Source organism: Lampris incognitus, chromosome 16 (genome assembly GCF_029633865.1).
Source record: "Lampris incognitus isolate fLamInc1 chromosome 16, fLamInc1.hap2, whole genome shotgun sequence".
In the NCBI taxonomy this organism is placed as follows: Eukaryota; Metazoa; Chordata; class Actinopteri; order Lampriformes; family Lampridae; genus Lampris; species Lampris incognitus.
In genome coordinates, this window is record NC_079226.1 from 40,459,894 (window position 1) to 40,486,190 (window position 26,297).

At 47.8% G+C, this 26,297-nt stretch overlaps 1 protein-coding gene across 1 annotated transcript in view; it reads right to left on the reverse strand.

Moving 5' to 3' along the window:
* Positions 1 to 1,183: 1,183 nt before the first annotated feature.
* The window catches only part of LOC130125939 (NACHT, LRR and PYD domains-containing protein 12-like), a 36,526-nt gene continuing 11,412 nt past the window's right edge, over positions 1,184 to 26,297 (reverse strand). Inside the window, 8 exon segments of the mRNA XM_056295301.1 lie at positions 1,184 to 2,017; positions 11,542 to 11,588; positions 11,760 to 11,933; positions 19,268 to 19,441; positions 19,984 to 21,787; positions 25,107 to 25,311; positions 25,498 to 25,576; positions 25,927 to 26,040. Coding sequence (XP_056151276.1) covers positions 1,491 to 2,017; positions 11,542 to 11,588; positions 11,760 to 11,933; positions 19,268 to 19,441; positions 19,984 to 21,787; positions 25,107 to 25,311; positions 25,498 to 25,576; positions 25,927 to 26,040 — 3,124 coding nt within the window. The 3' untranslated portion in view covers positions 1,184 to 1,490.

Genomic DNA, 26,297 nt, shown 5'->3' on the forward strand with positions numbered 1-26,297 from the left:
GCAGCAGGACCGCTATCTGGTCCTTTGTGCAAGGAGGAACAGGAGGAGCACTGCCGGAGCCCTACAAAACGACCTTCAACAGGCCACTAATGTGCAGGTTTCTGCTCAAACAGTGAGAAACAGAATGCATGAGGATGGTATGAGGGCCCGACGTCCACAATTGGGGCCTGTGCTCACAGCCCAACACCGTGCAGCCCGATTGACCTTTGCCAGAGAACATCTTGGTTGGCAGATTCGCCATTGGCGCCCTGTGCTCTTCACAGATGAGAGCAGGTTCACACTGAACACATGTGACAGACGTGAGAGAGTCTGGAGACGCTGTGGAGAACGTTCTGCTGCCTGCAACATCCTCCAGCATGACCGGTTTGGCGGTGGGTCAGTGATGGTCTGGGGAGGCATATCCTTGGAGGGCCGCACAGACCTCTACGTGCTAGCCAGAGGTACCATGACTGCCATTAGGTACCGGGATGAGATCCTCAGACCCATTGCCAGACCATATGCTGGTGCAGTGGGCCCTGGGTTCCTGCTCATGCATGACAATGCTCGTCCTCATGTGGCCAGAGTGTGTCAGCAGTTCCTGTATGTCGAGGGCATTGATGCTATGGACTGGCCTGCACGTTCCCCAGACCTGAATCCAATCGAGCACCTCTGGGACATCATGTCTCGTACCATCCGCCAACGCGATGTCGCACCACAGACTGTCCAGGAGTTGACCGATGCCCCGATCCAGGTCTGGGAGGAGATCCCTCAGGAGACCATCCGTCGTCTCATGAGGAGCATGCCCAGACGTTGTAGGGAGTGCATACAGGCACGTGGAGGCCACACACACTACTGAGCCTCATTTTGAATCGTCTTGAGGAATTTCCACAGAAGTTGGATCAGCCTATGTTCTCATTTTCCACTTTGATTTTGAGTATGATTCTGAATCCAGACCTTAATGGGCTAATGATTTTGATTTCCATTGATCATTCTTAGGTTATTTTGCTCTAAACACATTCCTCTGTCTGATAAATAAAGATTTTCAGCTGAAATATTTCATTCATCGAGGTCTATATTGTGTTTTTAGGTGTTCCCTTTATTTTTTTGAGCAGTATAGATGTTTATGGTGCAGCGATGAGAGTAATAACATGCCAAATGAAAAGCATTACCAGCTATCTATTATAATGAAGCTCCTTTGGACAAACAACACGACTCTATTCTATTCTACTTTATTCTATTGTAAGAATCATGTGAAAAGCTGCAGGATTAAAAGTGACTTGTATAACTTTAATAACTTGGTTCTACCTGCTGAAAAACTCCCTGATCTCATTTCCCACATAACACAAACACCTCGGACCCAACTACACCTGTGTGTGTGTGTGTGTGTGTGTGTGTGTGTGTGTGTGTGTGTGTGTGTGTGTGTACAGAGTGATCTATCATGTCAGCAGGTGTGTTTGGGCAGGAGTGTGAGTGTTCCTCCAGGACACAGGAGGCGTCTCTACCTCCTCCATCTAACACACACACACTGAGGAGCGACGTGACCACACCCTAAACCCAACATGGAGAGGGTCAGTGAATGTGGAGGTGAAGGTGTGGAGGTGTGTCAGGGTGTCAGAGGAGACTCTGTAGAAGGACAGAGTTCCAGCAGACCGGTCCAGATACACTCCTACTCTGTCAGAGGAGGAGGGGGAGATACTTATCTTTGTGTCTCTATTATTATGACAGGCAGTGTATCTATCACTAGTACAGTACAGACTCCAGGACTTTTCATTATATCCAAGATGACAGTCTTTACCTCCTCCTCTTCTTGTGATTCCTCTGTAAGTCACTCCTATATGAACAAGTCCTTCCCACTGTACCTCCAGGTAACAGCGGTCAGTCAGACTCTCTCTACTTAGAACCTGTGTCCAGAAGTCAAATCTGTCTGGATGATCAGGATACGACTGCTCCTCCTTCACCCATGTCACCTTTCTGTAGTTCTCAGACAGAAGGAGGCGTCTGTGTGCTGTGTTTGGGTCCAGTGTGAGTTCACAGGCATCTGATGGAGACAACAAGACACAATACAGCAGCGGGTGTTGATCTAATATTCCTCTTCTGTTTGTTTTGTGTTGATTTAGTCACAGGTTGGAGCTCATCTATCAATATGTTCATGAATGTGTAGGTGTCCTCGTGTACTGTATTTGTTTTGCCACATGTTCCGCACGTGCATCTTGTTTAAAACGCAGCTTCTACTAAACGTGATAAGAGCTCTATAAGACAACTGGACATGTCTATTTTAACTGAACAGTTTGACATTAACACATTATTTTAACTGTTTACACAAATAATCAAAGCACTCTTTGTTATTGTATTCCTGCTGAGTGTTTCTGTGTGTACACGCATCATAATAAATAATGTCACTCATAATAAATAATAAACATAATAATAATCAGAATAAATAATAATCATAATAATCAGAATAAATAATAATCATAACAAATAATGTGAAATATAATAAATAATGTGAAATATAATAAATCATCCATCCATTATCTTGACCGCTTATCCTGCTCTCAGGTTCGCGGGACTCTGGAGACTATCCCAGCAGCCATTGGGCAGCAGGCAGGGAGACACCCTGGACAGGCCGCCAGGCCATCACAGGGCTGAGAGACAGACACACACACACACACACACACACACACACACACACACACACACACACACACACACACTCCTAGGGACAGCTTAGTACGGCCAAGTCACCTGACCTACATGTCTTAGGACTGTGGGAGGAAACCGGAGCCCCTGGAGGAAACCCACACAGACAACATGCAAACTCCACACAGGACGACCCAGGACCACCACCAAGGTTGGACTACCGCGGGGCTTGAACCCAGGACCTTCTTGCTGTGAGGCAACCGTGCTAACCACTGCACCACCGTGCCGCCATAATACTAAATAATGTGAATCATAATAAATAATGTGAATTATAATAAGTAATGTGAATTATAATAAATAACATGAATTATAATAATGTGAATTATAAAAAATAATGTGAATCATAATAATGTGAATTATAATAAATAATATGAATTATAATGTGAATTATAATAAATAATGTGAATCATAATAAATAATGAGAATTATAATAAATAATATGAATCATAATTAATAATGTGAATTATAATAAATATGAATCATAATAATGTGAATTATAATAAATAATATGAATCATAATAAATTATGTGAATTATAATAAATAGTGAATTATAATAATGTAAATCATAATAATGTGAATTATAATAAATAACATGAATTATAATGTGAATCGTAATACATATGAATTATAGTAAATAATGTGAATTATAATAAATAACGTGAATCATAATAAATAGTGAATTAAAATAATGTGAATCATAATAAATAATATGAATTATAATAAATAATATGAATCATAATAAATTATATGAACTATAATAAATAATGTGAATCATAATAAATAATATGAATCATAATAAATAATGTGTTTAGCGAGAGTCTACTACTCTACTACTTTCGGCTGCTCCCGTTAGGGGTCGCCACAGCAGATCATCCGTTTCCATTTCTTCCTGTCTTCTGCGTCTTCCTCTGTCACATCAGCCACCTGCATGTCTTCCCTCACCACATCCATAAACCTCCTCTTTGGCCTTCCTCTTCTCCTCTTCCCTGGCAGCTCCATATTCAGCATCCTTCTCCCAATATACTCAGCATCTCTCCTCCACACATGTCCAAGCCATCTCAATCTTGCCTCTCTTGCTTTGTCTCCAAACCGTCCAACCTGAGCGGTCCCTCTAATATAATCGTTCCTAATCCTGTCCTTCTTCGTTACTCCCAGTGAAAATCTTAGCATCTTCAACTCTGCCACCTCCAGCACAGCCTCCTGTCTTTTCGTCAGTGCCACTGTCTCCAAACCATATAACATAGCTGGTCTCACAACCATCTTGTAAACTTTCCCTTTAACTCTTGCTGGTACCCTTCTGTCGCAAATCACTCCTGACACACTTCTCCACCCACTCCAACCTGCCTGCACTCTCTTCTTCACCTCTCTACTGCACTCCCCGTTACTTTGGACAGCTGACCCCAAGTATTTAAACTCAGATGCCTTTGTCACCTCCACTCCTTGCATCCTGACCATTCCACTGTCCTCTCTCTCATTCACGCATAGGTATTCCGTCTTGCTCCTACTGACTTTCATTCCTCTTCTCTCCAGTGCATACCTCCACCTCTCCAGGCTCTCCTCGACCTGCACCCTACTCTCGCTACGGATCACAATGTCATCCGCGAACATCATCGTCCATGGAGACTCCTGCCTGATCTTGTCCGTCAACCTGTCCATCACCATTGCAAACAAGAAAGGGCTAAGAGCCGATCCTTGATGTAATCCCACCTCCACCTTGAACCCATCTGTCATTCCAACCGCACACCTCACCATTGTCACACTTCCCTCATACGTATCCTGCACCACTCCTACATACTTCTCTGCAACTCCTGACTTCCTCATACAATACCACACCTCCTCTCTCGGCACTCTGTCATAAGCTTTCTCTAAATCTACAAAGACACAATGCAACTCTTTCTGGCCTTCTCTATACTTCTCAATCAACATTCTCAAAGCAAACATCGCATCTGTGGTGCTCTTTCGTGGCATGAAACCATACTGCTGCTCGCTGATCGTCACCTCTCCTCTTAACCTAGCTTCTATTACTCTTTCCCAAATCTTCATGCTGTGGCTGATCAACTTTATACCTCTGTAGTTGTTACAGTTCTGCACATCGCCCTTGTTCTTGAAAATCGGTACCAGTATGCTTCTTCTCCACTCCTCAGGCATCCTCTCACTTTCCAGGATTGTGTTAAACAATCTAGTTAGAAACTCCACTGCCATCTCTCCTAAACATCTCCATGCCTCCACAGGTATGTCATCAGGACCAACTGCCTTTCCATTCTTCATCCTCTTCATAGCTGCCCTCACTTCCTCCTTGCTAATCCGCTGAACTTCCTGATTCACTATCCCTACATCATCCAACCTTCTCTCTCTCTCATTTTCTTCATTCATCAGCCCCTCAAAGTATTCCTTCCACCTTCTTAGCACACTCTCCTCGCTTGTCAGCACATTTCCATCTCTATCCTTGATCGCCCTAACTTGCTGCACATCCTTTGCAGCTTGGTCCCTCTGTCTAGCCAATCGGTACAAGTCCTTTTCTCCTTCCTTAGTGTCTAACCTGTCATACAATTCACCATACGCCTTTTCCTTTGCCTTTGCCACCTCTCTCTTTGCTTTACGCTGCATCTCCTTGTACTCCTGTCTACTTTCTTCATCTCTCTGACTATCCCACTTCTTCTTTGCCAACCTTTTCCTCTGTATAATTTGCTGTACTTCCTCATTCCACCACCAAGTCTCCTTGTCTTCCTTCCTCTGTCCTGATGACACACCAAGTACCTTCCTAGCTGTCTCCCTCACTATTTCTGCAGTGGTTTTCCAGCCATCTGGCAACTCTTCACTACCACCCAGTGCCTGTCTTAACTCCTGCCTGAACTCCACACAACAGTCTTCCTTCTTCAACTTCCACCATTTAATCTTCGGCTGTGTCTTCACTCGCTTCCTCTTCTTGGTCTCCAAAGTCATCCTACAGACCACCATCCGATGCTGCCTGGCTACGCTCTCCCCTGTCACCACCTTGCAGTCTCCAATCCCTTTTAGATGGTGCCTTCTACATAAGATATAGTCCACCTGTGTGCACTTTCCTCCACTCTTGTACGTCACCCTGTGTTCCTCCCTCTTCTTGAAATATGTATTCACCACAGCCATTTCCATCCTTTTCGCAAAATCGACCACCATCTGTCCTTCCACATTTCTCTTCTTGACTCCATACTTTCCCATCACCTCCTCATCACCTCTGTTCCCTTCACCAACATGTCCATTGAAGTCCGCTCCAATCACCACTCTCTCCTCCTTGGGTACCCTCTCCACCATGTCGTCCAACTCATTCCAGAATTCTTCTTTTTCATCCATCTCACACCCAACTTGCGGGGCATATGCGCTGATAACATTCAGCAATAAACCTTCAATTTCCAGCTTCATACTCATCACTCTGTCTGACACTCTCTTCACCTCCAGCACGCCCTTGACATACTCTTCCTTCAGAATTACCCCTACCCCATTTCTCCTCCCATTCACACCATGGTAGAAGAGTTTGAACCCACCTCCGATACTCCTGGCCTTACTCCCCTTCCACCTGGTCTCTTGCACACACAGTATGCCTACCTTTCTTCTTTCCATCATGTCAGCCAGCTCTCTCCCTTTACCAGTCATAGTGCCAACATTCAAAGTTCCAACTCTCACCTCCACATGCCTACCCTTCCTCCTCTCTAGCTGCCTCTGGACATGCTTTCCTCCTCTCCTTCTCCTTCGCCCAACAGTAGCATAGTTTCCACCGACACCCTGCTGGTTAATAGTACCGGTGGCGGTCGTTGGTAACCCGGGCCTCGACCGATCCGGTATGTAAGTCTTATTTATGATCCGCATATTTGATTTGGCAAAGATTTTACGCCGGATGCCCTTCCTGACGCAACCCTCCCCATTTGTCCGGGCTTGGGACCGGCACTAAGGATGCACTGGCTTGTGCATCCTCAGTGGCTGGGTTGTGTTTAGCGAGAGTGTAGATTAAAATATCTTCTCTGACAAATACCCAGACTGGTCATAAAAACATTGTGTACAGTCAGTACAATGTACTGGTTGTGACTGGAAGTGGTGCAGAACATCTTCTCTTGTTGTCTTCAGAGACCAGATTGTCTCAAGTGTACTTGAGTTCCTAAAAGGACAATATCGGACTTACTCTAACCTCAATATTTGCAAAAGTAATTAAAAAAACAGCACCAACAGCCTTGTGATGACCTGGCGGCCTGTCCAGGATGTTTCCCCGCCTGCAACCCAATAGCTGCTGGGATAGGCTCCAGAGTCCCGCGACACTGAGAGCAGGATAAGTGGATCGGATAATGGATGGATGGATGGATGGATTTATTTGTCACATCCCTGCCTGGTCAGCCCCTCCCTCGTCAGGCCGCTCCCACTGCCTTACCTAGCTCATCTGGTTCATCGACCTCACCTGGAGCTCTCCAGAGCTCACACCTGACCTGCATCTCCATGATGATGCCAGATCGTCCTACCACTACAAGTGTTTTGACCTCCCTGCCATTGCCTGGACCACACCTGTACACTTACCACGACCCTGCCAAGACCACCGCCAGTGCGGGAACCACGACCCTGCCATGCCCACCGCCTGTACGAGAGCCTTGTCCCTGCCTAAACCCGGCAGACAATAAACGTGCCTCTTCGCCCCCCCCCCCATCCTGTGTCTCGTTCTGATTTTGGGGCCTACACCTGTTATCCCTGACAGAACGATCTGGCCAACATGGACCCAGCAGACGTTGAGGCATTATGTGCTGCCATAGCCGGCCAAGGAACCCTGATCAGGAGACATGACACCACCCTGCAGGATGCTGCCTCCTCTATATGCAAGCCCTCTCTGCCAGCGTGGGAACCCTCACCACTCGAGCGGCCCTAACAAACCAAGGCCTACAGGGCCTAACCCAGCAATTCATGCAGTTTCATGGCTCAACTAAACCCGCTACTACAGCAAAACCCGGCCCAGGCCCCAGTCCAAGCCCCAGAACCTAGTCATGCCCCTGTACAGCCCAGGTGGGAACCTAGCATCCCCAACCCCAGCGGCCCTCTCGCCACAGCGGTGCTGTCGGCGTTGTCCTTCTGCCCATCCACCGGAGAGGCCCTGCATCCTGGTCAGCTCCCGATTGGTCCCAGCCGTCATGCCGCCTGCCTGGAATCCCTGGCCCCATTCGTTTTTCCCGCAGCCGCCACACCACCTCCGAGATCTGAATCCCCCGCGGCTGCCACACCGCCTTCGAGGTCTGTATCCCCCGCGGCTGCCGCGCCGCCCCCTAGGTCTGTATCCCCCGCGACCATCCCGCTGCCGCTGAGGTCTGTATCCTGCGCGGCTGCTGCGCCGCCCCCTAGGTCTGTATCCCCCGCGACCATCCCGCTGCCGCTGAGGTCTGTATCCTGCGCGGCTGCTGCGCCGCGTCCGAGGTCTGTATCCGCCGCTGCTGCCACGCCGCGTCCGAGGTCTGTCTCCCCCGCGACCATCCCGCTGCCGCTGAGGTCTGTATCCTGTGCGGCTGCTGCGCCGCGTCCGAGGTCTGTATCCCCCGCGGCTGCCACGCCACGTCCGAGGTCTGTCTCCCCCGCGGCCAGCCGCCGCCACCTCCGAAGTATGGTTGCCCTGCGGCCGTCCCACTGCCTGCAAGCTCAGTCCGCCCCACCGGAACAGGACACAGCTGAACCAGCGCCAATGCTCCCTTCTGCATGCAAGGTGGGCACGCTCACCTTGAGAGGTTGGATTGGTGAGGGACGCCCAGAGGACTCAGCCCAACCCAGGTAACGGTCCTTCTAACCGTCTCTTTGTGCCTGACCAGGTCCGTACCCAGGTTCTCCAGTGGGCTTACACCTCTCAGTTCGCCTGTCAACCTGGAAACAACCGTACCCTGTTTAAGCGCCGGTTCTGGTGGCCCACCTTCTCTTCAGACACCCACGACTACGTCCAGGCCTGCACGGTGTGCGCTCGAAGCAAGTCTTCTCACCTACCCGCCTCTGATCTCCTACGAACCCTGCCTGTTCCTAGTGTGGGGGGGGGGGTCTTGTCACGTCCCTGCCTCATCAGCCCCTCCCTCATTAGGCCTCTTCCACTGCCTTACCTAGCTCATCTGGTTCATCGATCTCACCTGAATCTCACACCTGACCTGCATCTTCAATCAGGCCGATCAACCCGTCTCGGCCAGGATAAGAAGACGCTCTGCTCTCCAGACGATGCCAGATCGTCGCACCACTTCAAGTGTTTTGACCTCCCTGCCATTGTCTGGACCACGCCTGTACGAGTACCATGACCCTTACAAGATCACCGCCTGTACGAGAACCACGAGACTGCCAAGCCCACCGCCTTTTGACCTCCCTGCCATTGCCTGTATGAGTACCACGGACCTGCCAAGCCCACTGCCTTTTGACCTCCCTGCCATTACCTGCACCACGCCTGTACGAGTACCATGACCGTGCCAAGCCCACCGCCGGTACGAGAGCCATGCCCCTGCTAAGCCCACCGCCTGTCCGACAGCCTCGTCCCTGCCTAAACCCGGCATATAATAAACGTTCCTCTTTGGCTCTTTAATTACACAAACACTTACAAATAGCAGGTACAGACAAAGGGGAGAGCTCACAACAGGATGTGGCACTTCTGGTGACCAGGAGTCTTCGTGAGTGCGTGAAACGATCTGATAGGGAACCCAGGAAACCAGGGGTAATATATACCTAGCGGGGCCAATCAGGGAGACTGGACGCAGGTACCGTATGGCCAATTGGAGAAAGGGGAGGGAGACTGGGCACAGGTGTGCCGAAACCCCAATCAGAGGATGGGGACGGGCGAGTCCCGACGACCCAGACCACACATTCATGACAGGACACCCCCAAGGGACGGATTCCAGACGTCCCAAAAAAACAACCAAGAACACCCAAGAAGGATGGACATAAGAGGGTCTGGGAGGGCCTCGGGACCCAGTGGTCAGGGAGAGGATGAATGGGGCCCGGGATCTCAGGTGATGGCCCGAGGGCTGGACCGATGGATGCAACTGTTCCGGAGGGGGACCAGGACGCAGGACCAAGGGGCAGAGCAGCTTTGGCAGATGGGCAGATGGATGACCCAGAGGCCGACGACGCCGACAAGACCGAGGCGGCCAGCAGAGGCCTCTGAGGTAGTTAAAAAGCTCCTCAGTGGCAAGGTGCCAGGTGTGTATGAGATTTGCCCCGATTCTGTTTGTGATATTCATGGACAGGATCTCAAGGTGCAGCCAATGTGAGCAGTGTGTCCGTTTTGGGAACCTCAGAAATGCATCTCTGCTCTTAGCAGATGATGTGATTTTGTTGGCTTCATCAGAATGCAACCTCCAGCGTGCACTGGGGCGGTTTGCAGCTGAGAGTGAAATGGCCGGGATGAGAGTCAGCACCTCCAAGTCTGAGGTCATGGATCACTACCGGAAAATGGTGAATTGCTCCCTTCAGGTTGGGGATGAGTTGTTGCCTCAAGTGAAGGAGTTCAAGTGTCTCGGGGTCTTGTCCACGAATGAGGGTAGGATGGAGCGGGAGATTGACAGGTGGATTGGTGCAGCATCAGCAGTAATGCAGACGTTGTACCGGACCGTTGTGGTGAAGAAGGAGCTGAGCCGGAAGTCAAAGTTCTCAATTTACCAGTCAGTCTTCGTTCCAACCCTCACCTATGGCCATGAGCTTTGGGTAATGACTGAAAGGGTGAGATCGCGGATACAAGCGGCTGAAATAAGTTTCGTCCGTAGGGTGTCTGGGCTCAGCCTGAAGAGCTCGGATATCCGGAGGTAGCTTGGAGTAGAGCCACTGCTCCTTCGCGTCAAAAGGAGCCAGCTGAGGTGGTTCGGGCATCTGATTGGGATGCCTCCTGGGCGCCTTCTTTTGGAGGTTTACCGGGCACGGCCAACTGGGAGGAGACCCTGGGGTAGACTCCGAACTCGCCGCAGGGACTACTTGTCCAATTTGGCCTGGGAACACCTTGGGATCTCCCAGAAGGAGCTGGAGGGCGTTGCCGGGTAAAGGGACGTCTGGAGTGCCCTACTTAGCTAGCTGCCACCACCGCGGCCCGACCCCGGAGAAGTGGCTGATGATGGATGAATGAATTAATATTAGCCCTAACAGAATAGTAATATTAGTCTTAATAGAGTCTCAATAGAGTCTTAATAGACTTTAACAGCGGGGCTCTGGGGAATCAGAATCAACTCAAAAGTCTCTCGTCATTCCCAGGAGGAAAAAAATCAAAAATGCGTCCTGTCCCTGAAAAGACGCTCTTGTCAAATCCTCTACAACACAAGGTGGGCCCATTTAACACGGGGACTTTACAGTATTGTGTCCCTTTAAATCTTCTTTTTCACTAATTAAATGAATATTACACAGGAAACAATCACAGGAAGTGTTTCCAGTCGTCTGTTAATCATTCTAAACATTTTATCTCACTTCAGTATTGTTAGCTAACATGTTTTCTCAAGTCTTTTGTTCATCTTTCTTCATATGTCCATATTAGAGGACAGAGTCTGTTCAAATAAGACTATTTCATGAATAAAAGTGAAGGTTCCTGCATAAAGGTGGCGCTGTGGAGGCTCCACACATCTTAGGTGTGGTCTCAGGTCTTCATACATTTCTGTCAGATGTGTGAAAACGGTGATAAATCCACTTTTCATGTAGAACCACACACACATTAGTGTTGAAGTTCCTTGATAATGAGACCTAATGACTGTTAATCTCTCAGCAGTGTGATGAAGACCCATCATGTCAACCTTCATCTTCCTCCCCAGCAGGGTGTGAATGAATGGATGTCCCACACTGTTGTGTGGACCCACTCTCCATCTAAACAGCTGAATGTGATCTGCTTTGTTCTCATGAAGAAACTAAACACAACTTACACTTCCTCAGACCTGGCTCCAACCAGCACCCTCCAGCATGGTCCAGCCTGGGGGTGGAGGAGAGACACAGTCACACCAGCACCTCCTCCATCTAATACACCTCCACCCAGTATCAGTCCTGTCCTGTTACAGAAGAACCAGTCTGATCCAGCATCAGAGTAGGAGGAGACATCCTTGTAGAAGACATGATGAGTGAGGGTCATCCAGCCGGTCCATACCTGAGAGAGTCCAGTCTGCAGTGTGGATCCTCCAGTCCAGCAGAGAGCAGCTCCCCTCCTGAGTCTCCTGGCTGGTTGTAGCTCAGGTCCAGCTCTCTCAGATGGGACGGGTTGGAGCTCAGAGCTGAGATCAGAGAAGAAACACCTTCCTCTGAGACCAGACAGCCCGACAACCTGAACACACACACACACACGCACACACACGCACACACACACACACACACACACACACACACACACACACACACACACACACACACACACACACATTAATGATGGATTACATTTATACAGCACTTTATCTGGACAGCCAAAGCGCTTCACATTGAAGGGGAAAACTCACCTCAACCACCACCAATGTGTAGCACCACCTGGGTGGTGCACGGCAGCCATTTTGCACTTCCTCCGTTTATTCCCCAGTGTCTAATATTAGTATCTCTCTTTTTCCTCCCAAGACTCTCCCTCCGCGACTTCCACGGCTCCCCGCGTCTCCCTCGTCCCCAGCGACCGTCACGTTTTTCCCCGGACCTCTCCAGCGATCTCCCCAGTGTCCCTCTACCTGGACCCCTCATTTCGGACTTGACCTTCTGGATCTTGGACCCGGACTTCCTCGGACAACCCCTTTTGGCATCACGGACAGGACTTGCTTGCCAGGTGCACGCACATTATTCAACACTTCCTTGTCATTTACATACCGCACCACACATAGGCTAAAAATACTCACACATAGTTATATATGCAAACCACTGGACACCACACATAGTTTATTCACACATCCCACTAACAGAACGTTTTTGTACCATACATTCCCCCCACTCTATTCCATTTATTATTTAGTGGCAGTATTTGTTATCTCCCTTCCTTGTTAATCCCCTCCCCCAATAAAACCGCCTTTTGGATTTTGAACTGTCATCCTGTGTCTGCCTGCCTTGGGTTTCGCCACACGGGTCGGGTTCTGGTTCATGAGCATAACACAGATGTTAGTGTCCATGGACCACTGGTTATTTGGTAAACTGTACGGGTCACTGTCAAGTCCAACTTCCTTTAATCTAAGCAGATAATCTTGCATTATAATCCCGGTTTCACTGTTTCCCCTACCAGAAGCAGCCATGTTGTGGAATGTTTTACCATTCACTGCGACTGAGGGGGCGTGTCCCAGTGGGAACGTGACGTCAATGCATATCCTCTATAGGGAAGAAGGCAAGACCACTTTCGGACTTGTGCGAGTAAGTCTTATTTATCTTCATTAACATTCAGGACTCATTGCAGAATAGAGACAACTTAAACTGTGTTAATGTTATGCTAACGTTGACCTTATGGAGCTAGCTATGACGCTAACTTGTATGACGCTAACTATGGAGCTAGCTATGAAGATAACCTAGTTTACACAAGCTATGTATAGACTCCTATCCATTATGAAGTAGGCTAATTTCATGCTTTGTTTTTTGCAGTTTGGATGAAAGCAAAGGCTGTGGGGTCGACCTACAGAAATGAAAAGCAGGCCAGGACCTTCATGGGATACATCGCAGCAATGGAGAGGCAGAAAAATGGAGGTGGCATTGAGAGAGCAAAGTTTCTGTCTCTTCTGGCATATGGCTCAACTGATAGTGCCATGAAGGAGGAGGAGCTGGTCTATCTTTGCTACTGAAATGAAGGGAAAATCGAATCAACATTTGTGGGCATCCAGACGGTGGAGAAGGCAGATGCAGCAAATGTCACAACAGCCATCAACAGCATGATGGAGAAGGTGTCCTCAGATTGGGACAGAAAGCTTGTTGCTGTGGCCACGGATTGGGCAGCGGTAATGACAGGAGCCCAGAATGGTGTCGTCAGTCGCCTTTAGCAGGAACGGTGTCGGTACTTGATCTACTCACCCTACAGGATGTGCGACCACAGATGACATCACTACATGCATTATGATCGGGTACGGGCTAGTTCAGTTTAGGAACAGAGGGAAACAGTAGATTGATGTTAGACGCTGCTCGGGCCTTCGGCCCTCGTGCGCGTTTGCTCGTCCAGGGGTCCTGAGCCTGCGGCCTCACTCCTTAGAGGCAGCTCGGGCCTGCGGCCTCGCAACTTTACTAACCAACTCCATGTCAACGTGGATTGTAAAAACACAGCTAAATAACTATATAGCTAGCATTAAACAATGCTAGCTAGCAACGTAATCTGTGACATCATATGTAGTCGAAGGACCCCGAGTCGATATTGTACCAGAGCAGAAATGGAACCCACACCGGCAGTACATTGTTGGCATACACTGCATGGCAAACCAACTTGAATTGGCCTTCGGAGATGCCATCCGCAGCAACAATCTATACCAGAGGGTTGAAGACCTAAGTGGGCTGTACACGTTCTATCACGTCAGCCCACTGAACAGAGCTAACTTGATCAGCAGCTTCCACATTCTCTGCCATACACCACTGGTGCCTACCCGAATCGATGGCATCCGCAGGGTAGGGCCAGTATTGGTTGTGGTTGCTATAGTTACCAAGCCTCCCTTCCGGTCTGCCTGTGGTGCAGGCTCTGTTGTTTTTCCTGTTTTAACTAAATGGCTGCCGCCGCACGTTTCTATCTGCATTGTGTGATTCATTGATGTCGTCTCTCATTACTGGCGTGGTGGCAGCGCTTACCAGACTTACGTCCCGAGGACTGATATTTACCGAATTAATCGCGGTAGCCCTTCCAGGGGAATCACAGGGTAGTTACGTCTACCACCAGACGCAGCTGGGCTAGCTCAGACACAGTTGTGCTAGCTAAGTTGGCAGCATGGCGACACACAGAGCACCGAAGCAGTGGTGTTTAACAAAGACCGAGACGGTGAACTCTTTTGAGAGCTAATGTTGGGACAGATAGCCAATTATTGTCCTGTAATCTCTCGTCACAGCATAGTCAGAAACTCCACATCTATTGACAGCATATGGAAAGCTATTCGTCTACATTACAGCTTTCAGTGCACCGGGGCTGTGTCTGAACTCCCCAAGTCAAAGCAATCCACCCCTGTCCGGACAAGGAGGTCATGTCCCCTTTGTAAATGTGCCGGCAGGCCTGATAATCACTTCCTCAGCAAATGTTCCTTTCTGCCCCCCCAAGATAAAATGTACATGGCAAAGTCGCGCCAGGTTTTGGGAGTGCAGGTCGAGACTGATGATGAGGTAGAGGAGTGTGTTAGTGGGGAGCCAGCGTCATCTAGTGGTGTGAAACGTGTAAACAGTCCCCTTACCTTGATGCCTTCCATGGACACTGACCTGTGCGTCTCACCGTTGATAGTGGGGCAACAGGCAACATGATGAGGGCCTCATGCGCGACCAGGCTGGGCGTCACTGTCACAGGAAGTACGCAGTCCGCATTCTAAGCAGATGGCTCGTCCCTTGTGAAAGTATTGGGAGAGACACGGACACACTTCCAGAGAGATGGCCATGACCTCTATTTTGAGGGCCTCGTCATTGAGAATCTCGACTCTGACATCCTGGCTGGAATTTCCTTTATGGAAAAGAACGACGTCTCCATCAGACCAGCCAAACACCAAATCAGCTTGGGCGAGGATACATATACTGCTACGGCACCCTACAAACACCAATGGTCAGGCATGCCGTACGACGCGCACGTGCTCCGCACTCAGGATAAATCTACTGTGTGGCCAGGGGAGTACATCGAGCTCGAGCTGCCTCTTGAGATGTGCAATGTGGACTGTGAACTGACTGTTGAACCACATGTCGATGTCTCATGTGACCAGTCTGACACACAGCAGTGTCCTGCCCCAACTTTGCTACGGGGTGTGTCCGGGAAGATCCACGAGCTGCGGCTGGTCCAGAAAAGCCACCACCTATGCCGTGTCTGCGCCACATATGTCCTGTCACTCAGTGACGCCGCTGTGCCAGCTGATCCCCCCAATCCGGCCCCGGCGACCATGTCAGCCTTGTCCTCTGACCTTGTCACTCTGGGTCCAGATAACATCATGCCTGCTGACATCAGAGATGAGTTCCGCGCCCTGCATAGAGAGTTTGATGTAGTGTTTGATCCCCACTTTGAAGGATATAACGGCGTTGTGGGTCCGTTCCAGGCCAGGGTGAACATGGGACCTGTCCTACCTCTGCCCTTCATCAACAGGTCGGCCTGGCTTTCCATACAAGCAGAGTGCGCTGACCTCAGATGGAGTCTCATCGATGACGAGCGCAGAGACACTATCAGGGACGCTTTAACCCACTTATGTGTGGGTCTGTGCCCTCTCGACGGTCCCTTTGCTTTGATCAGGACTGACCCTGCCCCTGGTTTTGCTGCATTGGCAGGGGATGGGGCCCTCGCTATGCACAGACTAGTTGTTGAGGTGGGCAACGCCAAGAATGTCAATAAGAACCCAGTGGCGGAGAAGGCTGTTCAAGAGATTCAGGGGGAGATTCTTCGTCTCGATTCTAACTGTAGGGCTGTTACTCCCCTGTTACTCTCTGTTGCTACGGCCAACCTGAACAGTCGTGTTAGGTCGCGTGGATTGTCTGCCCGTGAAATGCTGCTTCAGCGGGACCAGTTCTCCCGTAGGCAGTTGCCTGTGGTCGACCAGGACCTCATCTTGAAACAACACTCGGAGCGTGTCACCAACCATCCGTACAGCATGAAGTCAAAGGTGCCCTCTGGTCGTGTGGCCGTGCGTCCCGCCATTCGACCTGGTGAACTGGTGTACCTGTATGGTGACTGGAATAAGTCAAAGGCCCGTGACAGGTACCTCGTCACGAGCGTGGATGGCTCATGGTGCAATATCCAGAAGTTCACGGGGTCTCAACTCCATCGCACCTCCTACAGGGTCAGGCTGGGTGACTGCTACAAAGTGGAAGGTCCCTCTATGGCCTGTGAACCCCTCGCAGACGATTTCACGTCTGATGAGGACTTGGACAACCCTGCCCCGCACTGCCCTGACATACCGCCAGCCATTGCCGAGCCCCCACCCGCACCTTGCCTGCCTTGTGATAACGATATGAGGCTGGGGGATGTGACTGGGCCTCCAGTCGAGGTCGAGCCTGGGGGGAGCTCCCCTGGTGAGTGTGTGCCTGCTCTTGCACCTGATGCTGCACCTCGACGCTCGGCGCGTCTCCGGCGCTTGCCACGGCATTTAGAGGACTTTGAACTTTAGGCCAGTTGTTTGTGTGTACTGGTGATAATGTTTTGTCTTACCTTACAGGCCTAGTTATATAGCCTGAGCTGTGATGTTGCCTGGCGCTCTGTGTTGTTATTGTTGTACTGTGAGTAGGGGGGGGGTCTTTTTGGAAAAAAAGGGGTGACGCCAGTATTGGTTGTGGTTGCTATAGTTTCCAAGCCTCCCTTCCGGTCTGCCTGTGTTGTAGTCTCTGTTGTTCTTCCTGTTTTAACTAAATGGCTGCCGCGGCACGTTTCCATCTGCGTTGTGTGATTCATTGATGTTGTCTCTCATTACTGGCGTAGGGCACCTGCTTCGTGCGCTGGACCACTTCTTACAGGGTTACAAAGGAATCATTCAGTACCTGGAACAGGTAGTGTCTCTAGTTTGCCTTACTACACCAAAGTAATTTGTCAATGTGTGTTTTGTCAAAATAATGAAAATATTAATGTAATACAGTAAAAATTTTAATTTAATATGGACTTGTTGATGGAACTATGAAAATGTGCCATTATAGAATAGGTAATATAGTTATTTGAAAAGAAGTAACTGGCTAATTGCATTTGTCTGTGTTTTCTAATGTATTTCAGATTCAATCTCCTGATGCTCAAGGTGGCAGGGCTGTCCAGCAGGCCAAAGCAAGGAGGTTCTTCAGCACCGCCAGGGAGACTGTTGTGGTCCAGTTCTGTGGTTTCCTCCATGACATGCTCACCTATCTGAGCAACCTCTCCGCCTGTCTGCAAAGGTCAGCTGTCACCACTGCAGAGGCCCGCTACTCAGGCTGTGATACTGAAGTACAAAACAAGGTATGACCATCCTAAAGACCAACTTCTATCTAGAGCCCCAGACCCTTAAGAAGACCAGCTGGTGTGACATCAACAGCAGTCTTCAGTCCTCATGCCCAGACATTCTGGCTTTGGTAGACCTGGTGCTGTCCCTGCCTGCCCCCACAGCAGAGTGTGAGCGGGGTTTCAATGTAAGGAAGCAGGTGAAGACAGACTGGCGCCCTCTCAGACCTACTCCTGGTTCAGCTGTCTTCTCCAAGCATACAGGACTACAACCCCACCTGTGCTGTGGAGCTGTGGCACCAGGAGTCCATAAGCAGCAGAAGACCAGACTTCATGGACAAAAATAAGATGGGGGGGGGGGACTGAAAGGGAGGAGTCTAGTGAGGACGACTGACTCGGGGTGGGACCCATACTTTGAACCTGTACTTTGAAGTTCAATTTAAATGCATACAGGCATGTTATTTTGTTGCACTGTTTTATTATCAATACAAAATTAAATGCAATTAATTTTCACTTACAATCTGCTCTGACCACTGCTTTTATTCACCACCATAATGTGTTACCATGCAGATTAACTGTATGTATGACACACAACACAAAAATCTAATTTTATTTTTTGGCCGGTAAAAAAAGTTTGGCGGGTAGAAATGTTCACCTACCAGACATTTGGCTGGTGAACCAAAAAGTTAATTTCGGACCCTGCATGTGGCTGAGGGTACTGACCATCTGCAGCTTTGAGGGACATTCTGATGTTAATGGAGCCAACACACAGTCATGAAGCCCCACAGAGAGGCATCAAACCCAGCAGTGAACAAGAACCCCACACCTTTACAGATCATGTGACGACTACACATCAGATAGATGATGTCATTAACACACTGTCATGTTTTGTTCTTAGGGGGGCACAGTGATGAGCACACGTTGTGTGCTCAGAGAGCTGCAGAGGTCAATACATCTTTTTGTGTTGCCATAGTAGAGATGTGAGTGTGAACACACTGCCAGAGGAAGTGATGCCTCCTCCACTCCTACAGTATGTCTGTAATAGGAAGATGAAGTTGCTCTTCACCCCCGAACCTGTGGCCTCCACCTCTACATTTAAAAGATAGACAAGACCACTAGACCATGAACCTCTACACAGGGTTACCACCTCGCATTCATGTGTTCATACAAGCACATGTGTATTTAAGTTGTGTTTGATACACTACAATATAACCAGAACCAGTGCAGTATTTGTCAGGTGAAAACAGAGTTACACTGCAGACTGAAACAAGAAATATGAATTATAAATATATAGCTGGATATGGTCAGAAGGGAGGCCTTGCTATGCCTGTTAGACTATTTCACTTTTTTCTCTGAAAACAAAACTATATTGATGTGTGATGCATTGACAGGACCTCTTTGCTGGTGGATGTGCTCATGGGAAGTGGTTGACAGGAAGTAGGAAGTAGAAGCAGAGCTGGTTACTACACCTGCTTTGTTATTCCTCCAATCAGAGAAAACACCACCCAGGTTAGGATGTAGTGACTGCCATTAAAGTGGATGTAAATGAGGACTGAAGTGGTCCTGTGTTGAAGAGGTTTAGGAAGACTGACCTGAGAGTTTCCAGTCTACATTGTGGACTCCCCAGTCCAGCAGAGAGCAGCTTGACTCCTGAATCCTGCAGATCATTGTTACTCAGGTCCAGCTCTCTCACACTAGAGGAGGTGGAGCTGAGGACTGAGGACACAACTTCACAGCTTCTGTTTGACAGATTACAGGAACTCAACCTGAATGGACACACACACACACACACACACACACACACACACACACACACACACACACACACACACACACACACACACACACACACACATGTATATCACTCTATCATATACTAATGGATCTAATACTTTTGATTTTACTACTTGTTTTCATCATGACAACAGTTTGGAGAGTACTATTACTGCTGCTACTTTTACTAGTAGTCCTACAATAACTACAATGGCTGTTTGTTATAACACAATTTGTACTACTACTGCTACTATTGTGACTACTAATACTATTGCTACTACTAGACTAATGCTACTGCTACTACTACTATTACTGCTTTTACTACTGCTGCTGATTCCACTACTACCTGCTTGTTTTATGATTACTGCTACTTAAAACTATTACAACGACAGTTTTGATAGCTGTAATTATTCTATCATTTTAATGTCTTTAATACTTTTGATTTTAGAACCTGTAACCCCAGTAACACTATCAATCATCAGTGGAATGAAACAATATTTTCTCACTAATGGAAAAATATAATCTATACACTTACAGAGCTGTACTGGAGGCTTTGACCACTGGCAGCAGCCTCAGAAGACCCTCCTCTGAAGCAGAGTATTTCTTCAGGTCAAACACCTCCAGCTCCTTTTCTGAAGACAGTAAGATGAAGACCAGAGCTGACCACTGAGCAGGAGAGAGCTGGTCTGTGGAGAGTCTTCCTGATGTCAGGTACTGTTGGATCTCCTTCACTAGAGAATGGTCATTCAGTTCATTCAGACAGTGGAACAGATTGATGCTTCTCTCTGGAGAGAGATCCTCCCTGATCTTCTCCTGGATGTACAGGACTGTTTTCTTATTGGTCTTTAACTTATTTCCTGTCTTTCCCAGCAGGCCTCGTAGGAGATTCCAACTGCGCTCCAGTGAGAGGCCCAGGAGGAAGCGCAGGAACAAGTCCAGATGTCCGTTTGGACTCTCTAAGGCCTTGTCCACTGCTGTCTGGTAGAGGTCTGTTTTTTTACGTTCATCTCCAAGTGGTTTAGACCTGCAGGAGGTTGACTGGGTTTCTGACAGCAGATTGGCTTTAGTTTTGATGAATGAGAGAAAGACATAAAGAGCAGCCAGAAACTCCTGAATGCTCAGATGGACAAAGCAGAAGACCTTGTCCTGGTAGAGTCCACACTCCTCTTTAAAGATCTGTGTGAACACTCCTGAGTACACTGAGGCTGCTCTGATATCAATGCCACACTCTGTCAGGTCTGCTTCATAGAAGATCAGGTTGCCTTTCTTCAGCTGTTCAAAGGCCAGTTTCCCCAGAGACTCAATCATCTCCCTGCTCTCTGTATTCCAGTGTGGCTCTGTCTCGGATCTCCCATGATACTTCACATTCCCCTGGATGGACTGAACCACCAGGAAGTGGATGTACATCTCAGTCAGGGTCTTGGGCATCTCTCCTCTCTCATCTGTTCCCAACACGTGATCCAGAACTGTAGCAGTGATCCAACAGAAGACTGGGATGTGACACATGATGTGGAGGCTTCGTGATGTCTTGATGTGTGAGATGATTCTTCTGGCTTGCTCCTTATCTCTGAATCTCTTTCTGAAGTACTCCTCCTTCTGTGGATCAGTGAACCCTCTCACCTCTGTCACCATGTCAACCCACTCAGGAGGGATCTGGTTGGCTGCTGCAGGCCGTGTGGTTATCCAGAGGCGAGCAGATGGAAGCATATTCCCCTTGATGAGGTTTGTCAGCAGCACATCCACTGAGGTGGACTTTGTGACATCAGTCCAGATCTCATTGTTCTGGAAGTCCAGAGGAAGTCGACACTCATCCAGACCGTCAAAGATGAACACAACTTGGAACTCGTCAAAGCTGCAGATTCCTTCTTCTTTTGTTTCAATAAAGAAGTGATGAAGAAGTCCCACCAAGCTGAACTTTTTATCTTTCAGCACATTCAGCTCTCTGAACGTAAATGGAAATGTGAAGTGTATATTGGGGTTGGTTTTGTTTTCAGCCCAGTCCAGAGTGAACTTCTGTGTTAAGACTGTTTTACCGATGCCAGCCACTCCCCTTGTCATCAATGTTCTGATTGGTTTATCTTGTCCAGGTAAGGGTTTAAAGATGTCCTCACATGTGATCAGTGTTTCTGGTCTCGCTGGTTTCCTGGATGCTGTTTCAATCTGCCTGACCTCATGTTCATTATTGACCTCTCCACTGCCTCCCTCCGTGATGTAGAGCTCTGTGTAGATCTGATTCAGAAGTGTTGACTCTCCTGGTTTAGCGATGCCCTCAAACAAACACTGAAACTTCTCCTTCAGAGCAGCTTTGAGGTTACTCCGGCACATGGGAACAAGGTTTTCTGAATAAACAAATAAACCAGGGAATCAGTGAATGGATGTTACTGTAATGTGAGAAACAGAAACTTTACCAAGCTCCATAGTATTACTTCAGCTCATCACTGGTGGATGGACAAGCAAGTCTGATTTAAGACAAACAATGAAGACATGTAATTAATTTATATAAAGGGTAGATTTATCCAAGTGCATTTCCACAAACAACCTGCTTCATTTCTACTGTAATAATATTTTGATGGTTGCTGTTCCAGCTCTTGTAGTAACCACGTATTAGTTAGGAGCTCTTTACTGGGATTATGGGGACAGTGATGATGTCTTAAAGAGGTTCTCTCTGGTATTATTGCTCTGATGTGAACCAATGTCATCAGCATTTTACACCCACATCATCCAACCAATAGCTTAACCAGATTATCCATTAGATTTCTTTTATTTACCATCCAAATGGAGATTGTCTGAACCTCCTTTGATAAATCTACATTTTCAACAGAGTTTGAAAATAGTTTCCTCTCCCACTTTGTCTCTATTGACCCTTTACATCACAGGTTCCCAACCTTGGGGTCGCCACGCCAAGCGGGGTCGCATTGAATTGAAATGGGGTTGCCTAAAATTTCTAGTAATTCATCAATACAAATAATAATTATTATGATAATAAAAACAACACACACGATTTAAAACAACTCACTTCCCCTCATAAAAATCGAGTTCTCGGCATATCTTGATTCACACCATCACACATGACCAATGTGCAGATTCCCAATCTCAAACAAATAGCGAGCGAAGTTTGTAAGCAAATCAGAGCGATGGAAAATGGAAAGATTTCTTCGCCCACCTGTGCCCTCCACATCTTTGAGTGAAACGGAGAAACTGACACCAAAAAGAAAGAGAAAACACGATGAACCCTTCCTTCAGTTTGGATTTACTAGCATAACTGAACACAACGAGGAAAGGCCGCATGTCTGCTGTGTGGTAACGTCCTGTCTATGGACAGCATGAAACCCAACAAGCTCAAGAGACATTTTGAGACACGGCATAAAGAATATGTAGGCAAACCAAAACCTTTCTTTGAAAAGAAATATGCTGAGCTGAATAAGCAGCGAGTGTACTTCAGAAAGACAACGACTGTCAGTGAGTGAGCCTTGAAAGCATCTTTTGAGGTGGACGAGTGTCTTGTTGCAAAGGCTATGAAGCCACATACCATCGCTGAGACTTTGATATTGCCAGCTGCCATTGAAATGGTAAAAACGATGTGTGGGGAGGGAGAAGTGCAAAAACTGAAGACAATACCATCGTCTGATAACACAGTGAAAAGAAGGATAGATGCCATCGCTAGTGACCAAGAGAGCACACTAACAGACCGACTACGAAATTCCCCAGCCTATGTTCTACAAACGGATGTCAGCACAGAAGGGAGAAATGCCCAGGCTTTGACATTTGTTCATTATATGCAGGAGAATGCTATTCACCAGGGTATTTTGTACCGTCTCCCTCTTCCTGAACAAGAGACTGCCAAGGCAATGTACCATGTCTCCACAACTATATGGAGACAACAACATTCCATGGGAGCGTATGGTAGGGCTTTGTACAGATGGGGCTCCGTCTATGGCGGGGCGGCGAGCAGGCCTACGTACGTTAATCGTGGAACTGGCGCCCTCTGTCGTGTGGAATCACTGCATGATTCATCGTGAGCGACTGGCATCTAAGGAACTGAGTGTGCCCATCACAGACGTTCTGCAGCAGGTTGAAGCCATGGTGAACCACATCAAACCACATCCACTGCGTGCAGGTCTACTTGCTAAACTATGTGGTGATGTGGGCTCTGAACACGACAACTTGCTCTTTCACACAGAGGCAGGGTGGTTGTGGAGAGGGAGGGTGCTGGAGCCATTTTTAAGTTGAGAAATGAACTGTTGGTGTTTTTCATTGATGTGAAAAAAAACCAAACAGATTTTGTCGACTTTCTGTGTGACCAGCAAAAAATGCTCCTCTTGCGTATGTAACGGATATCTCTGGAAAACTTAATGAACTGAAGATAAGCATGCAGGGAAAAACAAGAATATCGTGCAGATGAGTGACCGTGCTGATGGATTCAGGAGGAAACTCACATTGTGGAGAGAAAGCCTTCCAAAAGCAAACGTCACCCCTTTCCCCCAGCTGAGCAAGTTTCTAACAGACACGGCATCGATGACCAGTGCTCCGCAAAGATGATGTGCCAGCCCCTGAAACGCCTACAAGAGCACTTTCCCACTTACTTTCCAGACTTGGATATGTCCAAGTTTGACTGGGTGAGGGACCCATTCCACTGTGCTGCAGGCTCGGTGGACCCACCTGCCACTGCTACTGAACAGCTGATTGAACTGAGCTGTGACAGAACACAACAGGGACCGCATTCACGAGTGGCGATGGAGGAATTCTGGTTTGGTGCAACAGAAGAGTACCCAGAGATCTCACAGTGTGCTTTAAATCTGTTGGCTCCTTTTGGGAACACATATTGCAAAAACAAATACCGGTGTGAGTTCCACTTGGAAAAGGAGAAGGAAAAGCAGAGATTAAGAGGAAAGGAATGGAGATATGGCAGACAAGGTGGGAGGAAGACCAGAAAGGAAGGGGGTATTACAAAAGAAAAGAAGAAGAAGAAGAAGAAGAAGAAGAAGAAGAAGAAGAAGAAGAAGGAAAGACATACTTGTGTAAAGTGGATTTAGTGCTCTTGTGTGCATGAAGTCAAAGCAGTGTTGGTGAGTGGATGTAGCTGCAGAGATGAGATGCACTCTGTCTACTACACCACCCAACTTTGAAAGGCTGCAGCGAGATGTGCAAGCTCAACTGCCCCATTAAATATCTGAGCGACACCAACCATGGGTCCTGTGGGAGGGGGCTCTGAGCAGTCTGAGTATGTGTGTGTGTGTGTGTGTGTGTGTGTGTGTGTGTGTGTGTGTGTGTGTGTGTGTGTGTGTGTGTGTGTGTGTGTGTGTGTGTGTGTGTGTGTGTGTGTGTGTGTGTAATTTTCGTATGGTTTTTTTTCCCTTATTTGTATATTGTGTTTGTATTGTGTGTGGGAAAAAGTAGATGACTCATAAAAAACTTAATAACAAAAAAGAGACACCAATCATAAAACATAAAACACCTAATAAATATACAGAGTTGTCATGGGTAGAGCCTACATGTGGTCTAAAATGAACATTTTCTTGCAGCAAATTAATTCTGGTGTAATTGTAGAGTGTCTGGGGTCAGTGGAGGTTAGTGACTTCAAAGTGGGGTGACGAGCCAGAACAGGTTGGGACCCCTGCTTTACATGGTGTTGAGGCTTTGGAATAAAGAGTCTCTTACTGCTCTCCAGACGGGCAGCCAGCTACTCCTGCTTCATACTCCTCAGGAAGTGCTGGGTGATCTTCAGAAGTGCCTCTCTGGTACTCCTGCTCTGCTCCTCCTCTTCCCTCTGTCTCCCTAAGCACTCTGGGTAATCTGAACTCAGAACCTTCTGGAACCTCTTCAGCTCCTTCTTCACAAAAGTGACAATGTTCTCCTCAAGCAGCTGGAAATGAGTCAGTATGTGAATTAAAGTTTCATGTTAAAGTCATGGAACAAAACATCAAGCCCATCTGTCACTGATTAAAAACCACTGGTGTGAACAGTGGAGCATGAAGACCATCATGACCAGAATGATGTTTTTCATTTCATCTGTGGGTGAAGTAAAAGCTGTTCATGTACATTTACACACCATAAATATGGAGTCCAGGTCTGTTTGATGCTCCTGGACAGACTGACCACTGAGAACCTCTGACCTCTCCTGGTGGTCTCTGTGGAGAACACATGACATGTTAGGTCTCGAGACACACACACACACACACACACACACACACACACACACACACACACACACACACACACACACACACACACACACACACACACACACACACACAGGAGGTTGCAGGTGTTGTGTAGTGATGGATGCAGGTAGAAACACAAGGTGAACACCACTGTAAATACTGATGTGGTTATTAGATGAGATGTTCTGAGAGAAGAAACTGAACCAGCAGAAGGTTCAGACCAATTCCATGTGTCATGACTTGTTACTACCTCTGTCTGTTCAGTAGAGTCTGATAACAACCAAACCATCTGTTCATATCAGCTGTTCAATTCTGACCTCTGTTCAGTAGAGGGGTGTCCATCTTTGAAATCAATAAATCGTCCTATAGAGTGGTCACTCTTCATGGACACACAGCTGGGTGCAGGGGGGTCTGGTCTCTCCTGATGGGTCCTGCTAGAAACAGAGGAAGACTATTTAATAAGTCTTGTTCTGAAGATGTATTAAGTAGGTATGGGTCAGAACAGTCGACTACTGTGTCAGCTTTTGTATGTTTAGATGTGAGGTTTTTATCTTGTGTCAGTCCATCCAACTTTATTTGAATCCCATCTTTCATACAGGTTAGTGCAGTTCAAAGTGCTTCACACATGACTGACAAGCCCATAACAACACACAACAATCTGACACAACCTGACAATAATGAACATATA